At 35.3% G+C, this 10,245-nt stretch overlaps 1 protein-coding gene across 1 annotated transcript in view; it reads left to right on the forward strand.

Moving 5' to 3' along the window:
- Nucleotides 1-1,731: 1,731 nt before the first annotated feature.
- The window catches only part of Smp_083480 (hypothetical protein), a gene marked incomplete at both ends in the record, with an annotated part of 12,337 nt that continues 3,823 nt past the window's right edge, over nt 1,732-10,245 (forward strand). Inside the window, 4 exons of the mRNA XM_018790747.1 lie at nt 1,732-1,777; nt 2,685-3,002; nt 5,000-5,295; nt 7,175-7,394. Of these exons, the coding sequence (XP_018645987.1) occupies nt 1,732-1,777; nt 2,685-3,002; nt 5,000-5,295; nt 7,175-7,394 (880 nt within the window). The remainder of the gene's footprint in view (nt 1,778-2,684; nt 3,003-4,999; nt 5,296-7,174; nt 7,395-10,245) is intronic.

The raw sequence follows: 10,245 nt of genomic DNA on the forward strand, positions 1-10,245 counted from the left end.
TGTATACTTTACACCCACTGATTTGTTGACTTAAATTTGCCCTGTTTTTTAAGTGAGACTCAAGTTTGTAATATGTTCATAAAAATGTCCTCACTACAACATACAGTCATAACGTATTGTGAAATCGCTAGAATAACAACAGGATGTTACGTTATCGAAACTGCTTTCTCTTTTCAACCAGTAGCGGTCGTGCAATAGACTGAGTTATTTTTTCTAATTATAACTTGCATCACTTTGTTTGGTAAAGCATGTAGTCCATCAAAAATTTATGTGAATTACTTTCAGTTTATATATATGTTTATATATATATATATATTGTTCCTTCGTATTGCCAGTTTGACTGTTTAGAGATTCTGCCTGTGATTTGTCCGATACATGGTAGCTTTGCATTTTCTCTACCTAAATATAGTGTACTACCATTCTTTCGTCTGGTCACAGTAATGGCGACATACGTTCATATAGGTTATATGAGAAAGCCCAGAAACCATGACGCCTGTTAACCGGACCACGTCTATCAACATTAGAATATACAACTGTCGTATCAATTAGTGAGAGTTTTGGTTACATTTAGGTCTTAAAGAAAATTTCATTGGATCTAAAAGCCTGTTTCTCGTTTAAACATAATATTCTGGTAATGATTTTCATCTCATGTTCTACGCTTACACTGAGCAATTTAATTGTCTGGACTTGCACCGTAAATAACTTATTGTGTTCCTCGAATCTTCAAGACTAGTCATTTCGTTGTATCGAATTTCCAGTAAAGTGTTATATGTATGTGCATAAAGAAGCCAAATGCATTATGTGAAGTCATAGTTTGTGTCACTGAGCGATCCTAGTTAGACAGTTACTGAAAACCAGGGAACGCCGGTTAACTTTTGAGTCTTAGGATTCAGACCAATAAGTGGTGTGTCAGTAGTTAAACAGGCTAGGCACTTGCTGCATCACCTGAGGGTTCTAGGTGTGACCCTCGGTGGAGTCATGGATCTTTACGGCTGAAGCGTCACATACTAAGGCTAAACATTTGTCCAGTTCTCCCTGGCTTTCAGTGGTTACTTGAAATCAGTCCGTGTTATGAACTGTGAAATTCTAAATTGTCCACAAACTACTGCATTATCGTATTACTTCCTGGTGGTCCAGGTGTATCTAAACAGGGTGAGGCGTTAGATGAAAATTTCTTACTAATAATAGTACTACTAGAGAAAGTTAATTACGTAATTATCAAGTTCTCAGCGTGCGTGTTCTTATTTGCGTTATCGTTTGCAAATTATACTTCATTACCTGTTTTAGTTTCCTTCCTTTATTAAATAGTTCGGCTTACCACTAAAAACATATATTATAACCGATCCAGACCGCAAAGCACAACATTGCCCATTACTTATTTCGTTCAGTTTCATGTTGTATGGTAATACTAAATTTTAGGTTCGGAAACGTACTTCCAGAATGTTGCCTTACTAAGCGGTAAATACCTACCCTCGATAGTCTAAATTCAATTGACTTCTGACTAAATATGTGTATTTTCACATACATGCTTTTCCGTCGATGTAGCAACATAAAATTGACACTTATCGTAACATGTCATGTTTCTTCATGTAGTTTATCTCTATTACCTAATGAAGTAATTTATTCGTCGTTTGATTTTATTTTAAACTTCAGATTCTTACCTGATCTCAGCTGATTTTGTCACTTCAATTCTCCTCTCTTTGGTTGCATTCTGGCCGGGGGTACAATACAATGTTGCATCTCATTTTATTAATTATATGCTCTTTAGAAAAATCAGGTGAGAAGCAAACGTTATGAATAGTCATAAAAAGTGGTTAGCCAGTCTGAAATGTATTCTTAATTTTAGTTATAATGAAACGTTTCTGTAAATATTGAGTTAATGTTATGAAAGTAGGTAGAGTGGTCCAGTCCTTTTGAAGTATGTTACTCATGTCTTATAGGCATTATATATTAACATCAATTGAGTTCGATTTTGCACACCCAGCTTTGTTTTAGGTTTCGCTCCTGTTTATTTTTATTCTGAAGACTCATTTTACAGTAGAAAACAAGACACCAGGATGTTTAATTACTTAAATCCTCAATAGCATCTAACTGTTTTAACCAGTGGGTTTGATAAGATCTTCAACTTCCACCAGGAAACCAGTATATACTAGCAAACACTAACTTGGTGCATATTTTTTTTAAACACCAGTACTTTATCTTTATGTGTTCATACTATTATATTCTACATTACAGATGTTCTAGCTACCCAAAATGGTGTTATGAAGTGATTAAAACCTGAATGCTGCACTGATCCCATAGTGAATCCCACTAAACTCGAACGCACCAAATTGTTTCACTGCTTTTGATGTTCCTGTCGACATTAGTAGTTCCAAAACAAGACGAAACAGTGCTAACCTCAGCATATATATTCATTTTAGAATAGTTAGTTTTTGAAGACATTGTGGAATAACAAACATGAATATGTTTTTTTATAAGATGGACGTTTTCATATTACCGGTAATCTGAATTCCACGCTTCACCCGGAATTCTCGCTAATCGAAGGCTTTTCTCTGTTGAAATCATTCGTATATTATGTGTGGCTTATGTTTACTGCAAATACGTAGAAAATCTAGAGCTCTAAATGTTTCTGTTACACACACATTCTGCTTAAACTTGAGATATTTCATTTCAATTTATTTCAGATTCTACGAAATTCAGTTTATCCATAATCCCAGCAAACCAACCAGTACTTATTGGTCAAAAAGTAATTTTAAGATGTCAGATACAAGGAATACGACTTTCAACAAAATATGCAGTGTTATTTCGGCATAAAGAAACTGTAATTTCAGAGAAGTGTTTCGTGTACCAAGCACAAAAGTTTCATCTAATATGTGAACCAAATGATTGGCAAATAGCTGAAACTTATGAATTGCATATTAAATCGGTTTCTTGGGCAGATCGTGGTGATTGGTCGTGTATTTATGCAGCAAATAAAACCAAACAAACTCTTGAAGTATACGGTAAGCTATAAGGATTTTCTCTCATTGATTATAGTTAAGACTCACTATTTAAACGAAACGATACCTTATGTTATGATGATTAGTCATCCTAATGTCTGTCTATCAAATTTCTCTGATAAAGACTTAGTCTGAATGCATTATCTATTCACTATGGAATCCAGTTTTATGTGTATGGTAATTGTCATCTCCCAGCTACCTACAGTGTGAGGAGACACTTGTTACTCAGGTATCTGAAAAGGGGACTAAATTACTTGTAGTGAAGCAAACAACCTGTAAAGATGACCAAAGCACCCATGAAATGACTACTTAAGGTCTATTACATATGGTCTTTTCGTGAATAATTCCAGATGTGTTAACATTGGACTTTTCAGACCTTGGTGTTGGCGATGGTCAGTCAGTTATTTGCAGCGTAGAACCCAACATATTTGTGCATCGGTTAGAATTACCATACCACACTGGCACAGCGAAGATTAACAAGGTGAATCTCAGAGTAATAGTAAGTGCGGAGAAAGAGAAGAGGTATAAAGAGATTTCAGGACTCATGTTCCAAGGAAGGACATAGTGGATGTAACTTCACCATTGTGAATGATTCTAAGCCTTGTCACTCAATTTATGGGACCAGGTGAGATGTAGTGTTTCGGGTGCGAACTTCTAACCCCCTGCCTCCGTTATAGTAAGGCAGAATCTTTACAGATATTTCTCTTATGGAAATTCTGTATTGCCTCTACACTCGAATACAGTCGGGAGTTCAAATTCGCCTTCGAATCATGAGTTCGTCCTCCAAAAGACTTGTCTTATTCACCAAGGTTTAAACAAACAAGTGTTCCAACCAACATTGCTCAGTTGGACCACCACGTTTACCAAGCCTAGCTACTATATCAAAGTACTAGTCGGGTTATCTACTGACCAAAAGTTGAGTACCTAAAGCAGTGATCTACAGCGACCTGGTTTTTAGAAAAATTTTACATACAATCGTTTTAAATTTATGTATAAAGTTGTGGTAATCTTATTTCTGTTATTAGTATTGCACGTATTTTGTTGAATAGCTCTTTTGGAAACCTAATACTAGAACCAAACATATCTCAGACTTCCTGATTGCTGTGAAATATACCTTAGGTTTGTATCAGAGGTGGTAACTCAAGATCGCGTATCTGTTTATCTCTTTAGCTATCCCAAACAAACAATAGTCGACTAACAACTCTCACTTGTTGAAACTTGTTAGGTTCGTAAAACTATGGCTTAAGAGTGACAATGATGAAATTTTACTAAACTGAACAAAAGCAGTGTTGTGGATATTCAAATGCCATGAAACAAAAGTTCCAACGTTAACTTTTATGGATGCTTGTTTTGTCTGTCTCTTTAAAATTAACTTCAAATTAACAAAATCCTTCACAGATCTATTCAAACCCATGTTATTCTTTATGAGCAGAGATGGATGGTGGCTATCAGTGGAATTCAGTATGCGTTTTTGAACCTGTTATTATTTCTTCACTGACTAAAAGTTACAAACAGATTATTCATTTTTGTCGCACAGAAAGGTAACAATTCATTTGATTTTTTCTGCTTGTTGCAGAAGTTAAGAGGTTTGATGGGCTTATTAGTATAGGCTGTTTGTGGAGATAGTTTAATTTTATAATTTACATCAGAAACAGATCGCAGTTAGAAAACCATTAAAAACTTGGAAATATTAGATAGCTATTCCGTCCACCACACTAGGGATCGACCCCCAAGAGTTTCAGGTTTTTCGGTGAGTACTCAACCTTTAAGTTGCTGAGTCGGCATCCAACAGTTTACATACTTAACTTCAATTGATTGGCGATATTAAGTAACCCTCATCTAATATCAATGGTGTGTAGCAGCCCCACTCCTAACATTCCAAGATCATGGATTCACACTTCTTTTGAGCCTTATAGTAAGACGAAACGACTTTCCAGTGCTTCCTAATTCCCAGTACTTGTCTAACTATTAGTTAAGATATTTTTTTGGCATTTTCCTAGCACCAGCTAAATTGGAAAAGATGGGTGTTTCAAGTTTAACATCATTGCCTGTGACAAACAAAGAAAGTATGATCAAAGATTCCAGTTCACCTTCAGAATTATCATCTTCATCATCTTTGGCTACAGCTGGATTGGATTCAGCTTTATCTATCATTGGCACACCACCTAGTCAATATATTGGCTTAGGCACTCGAACTAATCCGTATGATTTACGTTCAGGACTAGGAATTCAACTTACGTGTGCAACAACTTGTGGACATCCTCGAGCTAATATAACTTGGCTAGTTATGAATGAGGTAATTTTGATAGTTTATTCGAATGTTTGATCTGTATGTTTGAAAACAATATATGATAAAACAGCATAAGAATTTTAAGTGGTAGTGATTATTCAGTCAGTGGCAAAATAACCGAGCAATGATTTGTCGATCAGAAACAATGAATTCAATTGTGCCACTGTGACCAATTTTAGGCCATATCACCTAACATCTCCAGTTATCGATTACAATTATTTGAATCGTTGCTCCTAGCCTCTCCACTGATGAATTCGGTTTAGTTTCTTGTTTCAGTGTGGCTCAACCTATTGTCTCTGTAATCCTAAACAAGGACTATATTGTTGATTGCTTTTACTTAAGGACTCTGCTAATTGTTAACACATATTTCAGTAGCATTTTTCTAAAACATCTGAAAGATAAAATCAGTCTCTCCAGGCATTTCAAAATACCACCAAAAACTTAATTCATTTTTCGTATATCTTAAATGTTTCATGTAAGATCGTTAATGGAATAAAGGTGAATTCTTAAAACCCGAATTAACTTACAAGTAGTCATTGGTTTCAAAGCTAACTTTGTTGAGATATAAACTTTCAAATGGGCCTACAGACAACGTCATTGGTGGATCTGTTGCTTCGTATTCATGTTTGATAACATGTTTGCTAAGCTCATCAAGGATCGGACCTGGAACCTTCATGTCTTACATTGATCGCGTAATCATTAGTACCACTCTCCAGTGCTCCCTCGTTTCTAATAATACCACAACCGATATCAATCTGTGATGTATACAACCTATAAGCCAAATCAAGCCCCCAAATGTCCTGGTCCGGCCGAGAATGGGGAAAGTTAGCTTTCCCTCTCGAAATGCTCTCACGTGGCCACCTGCATACAACCACTTCCAGGGAAGTCCTCACTGCCTTCTCGCACCACGGGTGTTGTTTACGAAATTGAGAGGACGAAAAGCGAATGTCCGGCGCTTTAACCTGCTCGGTGGACACAGAGAGTTCACCTAGGGGAGTTGGAAAACCCTGATTCCAAACTAATGGTGCACATGGGCTCCAGTATTTTGATGAAACAAATGGCGTATGAACCTATTGTTGGTCATCGGCTACCATGAGACTGCATCTCCTAACGTTGCTCCATTGCCTTGGGGATTAGACCCTTAGGTGAAAGGCTCAAGGTGTGGTCCCCCAACAAGACCACGTGTTTTGGTTTGGGCACCCGGGTGTCCCTGCCCTCTTACAAGTCGAATGATTTATGTGGCGCATATCTATTTAGTGACTCCTTGTACCAATAATTATGTGTTTAAATAAATAAATAACAAATAATCTCCAAAAAATCCTTCATCTAAAAAGGTTACCAAGTCACAGCCCAAACATATGCACGTATAGATAATAAATAACTACCTATAATTCTCTTTTGTGTCTTGATAATGGCTGAATGATTTTTGAAAAATCATATATACGGTTACTTCTCGCTCATTTCTCACTATCTAAATTATCTTATCGAAATTCATTAACACAATTGAATTGGTAAGATCTTTGGAGTTTTAAACTATATGTTGTAAATTCATACCGTTCCCAATAGCATAGCAATGTGTTCAACTTTCAATCATTAGGTTGCAGGTTCAAGTCTCTCTTTACCTACTTCAATTTGGGAGGCTCCATAGCATCACTACTCCCTAAACATTAAATATGACTTAAATTCAAGTAGACATATCTATACTTGATGAATGAGCTGTATCATCACTCTATGTTTATACAACATACTACACTCTATAAGATCACTCAATCATTATTGATTTGTTTGTCTATTTCATTTTCTTATGATACATGTTCCTATTATCAAAAATAACATTTCTTTTTGTATATTATCTAATATGAAATGGATTTGTTTGTATTTTCAGACAATGACTAAAGCAATTATGCCTACAAATCCAAATATAATTCATGAAAATGTTTGTAGTAATTCACCAAATACAATTGATATGACAACTACTGAGTCAAATTTACATGTTCATTGCTCACAATTAGATATTATTGGTTTAAATCAAGTTCAGTGTTCAGTAAATGGACCACAATATAAAGATACTTTATTGACAAGAAATGTTTATATATTATGTGCTGGTAGGTATCTTTTTCTAGAGCTTTTTCTTACCTATAAATGTGTCGAATAAACTAGGCGAAGAAATTCCCACTATTCATTCATTTTCAGATATGTATATGTCTTTTTATTAAAAAATTAGATTCCTTACAACTGAATATGTTATACAATCTGCTTCTGTGAAACTTAGGTTTCATAGGTCACTTTCACATTACAGGCTGATATTAACAGGGGAACCAGAGCCAGACAGACACACAGAGAGTATTGAATCCCTCAATGGTCTATAAGTTTTAGGGAACTATACAAACTTTTCTTAACTGATGATCACTTAATTTTTGCATATGATTATGAGCCTTTAAACTAATGCCTACTTTTTCTGTCTGTCCTTTGAAATCACTAATTTGTGGTGGGGATTTTACAACTAAGCTCATCTTACATTCATATGAACCGTTTTTCTAAATAATTTTGTATATGACCTCTTTGAACAGGTCTTTCTAGTTCATTTAATAAACACAAACTAGGACTACTGCGAGCACCAAGTAAAAGTATGCTCAACACAAACAAAATACGATACTGGGGAAGGGATAAAGCAGGCTAAGTGAACTACAATAAAAAGAAAGTGAGCAAGAATAGCATGTACTTGGATATACAGATCAGTTAGAAATACAATAATACAAAAAGAACTCTCACTTAAAGAATATCAGGTCACATGTTCAGCAGCAGCACTCAGAGCCCTCAAACCTGAGTAAACACAACAAAAGTCCCAATAAATACGAGCTTTTTAGCTAGTTTTCAGAACAAAGGTATGTCGAAGTTGGAAATAAAACGCAATAAGATATTTAAGTTGTTGGGGTTGTTAGATCCCTAGAACTCACTTGGTAGATGCCTTATTTTCCTTATTTTATTTTAGGAGTTTGAATTTCTTGTTTTCGCACCAAAAGCGCTCATTTTCGTCTTCATGTCGTATTTCCCACTTGGGAGGATCTTAAACGCTATTGGTTCGTTGTATCTTATAGTATACTATTTTGTAACGCTTCCGAAGGACAATTTTATGCTGTATAAATGCATTTGATTTGTGTCTGTTGTGATTGATTGTGCTTCTGGCTGCTTGAGGAATATTTCGGACTTGCACTTCTCACTCTAGTTAGCGGGGCTGGGACGCGTCAGAATAGCTAGTTTATCGGTCTTTGGTCGCAGAGTCTTTGTTTCGTTCTCAGATTAGGGAACTCGTAATCGCTTCAAACATAACATAAGCAGAGCGAAATAATTTCATTTGTAATAGATTCATCCTCAGTGTAGTTTGAGTTTGTAACAAAACGGAACAAACGGTTTAGTTCCTTCATGATTATTAATTCACATATTTGTGTGCGGGTTGGGATACTTCCCGGAGTTCCAAACTGAAGCAAGTGGTTTTCTTAGGAAACTACTCTTAAAGATTTTGGCTCAGTGGTTTGATTCATTAGGTGGCGAGACAACATCAGGTAATCTAATCATATGGTACTCAGCGACCAAGATAGGTTCACATATTATTCGTTTTTTAAATCCTAGTGCCCGTATAGAACATTGGTTTGGGAGCAGGATTTTTTAACCTTCATACGTGGTTCAATCCGACTCAAATTACCAACATTCACCTATCGCCCTGTCACTCATAAAAATATTTCTCCACCAGAGGCTATAGACGCCTGAATATATCGAGAGGGTGAAGGGATTCTTCTCCTTAATTGACTGTATTAGAGCATTTTGAAGCCTCGAAGTTAGATACTATCATGTTCATTTGTCAGAAATCGTAAAACTATTAAAGGATTTTAAAAAAGGGCATACCATCTTTTCATTCACTTGTGAACAGAGTCAATTCAAGAACATAGTATATTCAGGTTTATTGTTTATTCCCAAATTATGTGAATCATTTATTATGCATGGTCTGAAACTTTAAGTGAGAAAATAGTCATTTGTAAACTAGGATTTCGGACATAAGTAGAGATATTATTTGGATGAATTAGCTATTATCATTTATCCATCCTCATCCATTAGTAAGTTTTTTTTCTTTATTCTTCATATTGGATAACAGGTCACAATAATTAAATTAATAGTAGTTGTACCATATCTACTACTACTACTACTACTATATTATTATTATTATTATACAATTTCAATGTAATGAACATTGAAACAATAAAAGTATTTTAATAGGCACAGTTGAGATGATTAATTTCTTTATAAGCATTTTGTTTTAAAATGAATCTTCCGATCTCAGTAAAATGAGGCTTTTTTCAATCTTTTCATTTGTAAATTGTTCTACGTAAATGCATAATTACTCTATTCACCAGTGTGATTTCAATGATGTTTGTTTAAAATGTCACTATATATATATACCTTTTAATAGACTAATCAATTTAATTTGGCGCCAATATTCACATTATTTCTATGTTTCAATGACAGAGATAATGATGATGACTCTGAGAATTGAAATTTCCCACTGTTCTTTCTAAAATTAATTCTGTTTTTGATTATTCGAAATTTCTATAATCATTCTATATTCTATTTGTTAAAAATTAGTATGAATAGTAACCACTGTTAATCTATTCATTCATAGAGTTGATCAGTGTTAATTTAATTATTTCTTTTGAAAAACAACACCAATTATGAATTATTCATAGTTGAAAGCGCGAGTCAATTGAAGCTAGACCACCAGAGAAAATTTGGAAGCACTGGACGACCGTTTCGTCCTATTGTTGGACTCCTCGGCAGTGCGCATCCACGACCTCGCCTCGCGAGATTGGAACCCAGGACCTACCAGTCTCGCGCCAAAGCACTTAACCGATAGACCACTGAGCCGGCATCCGTTGGTGTTTATGTCAAGACTGATATGTCCTG

The sequence above is a fragment of the Schistosoma mansoni genome, assembly GCF_000237925.1.
Source record: "Schistosoma mansoni, WGS project CABG00000000 data, supercontig 0037, strain Puerto Rico, whole genome shotgun sequence".
NCBI lineage: Eukaryota > Metazoa > Platyhelminthes > Trematoda > Strigeidida > Schistosomatidae > Schistosoma > Schistosoma mansoni.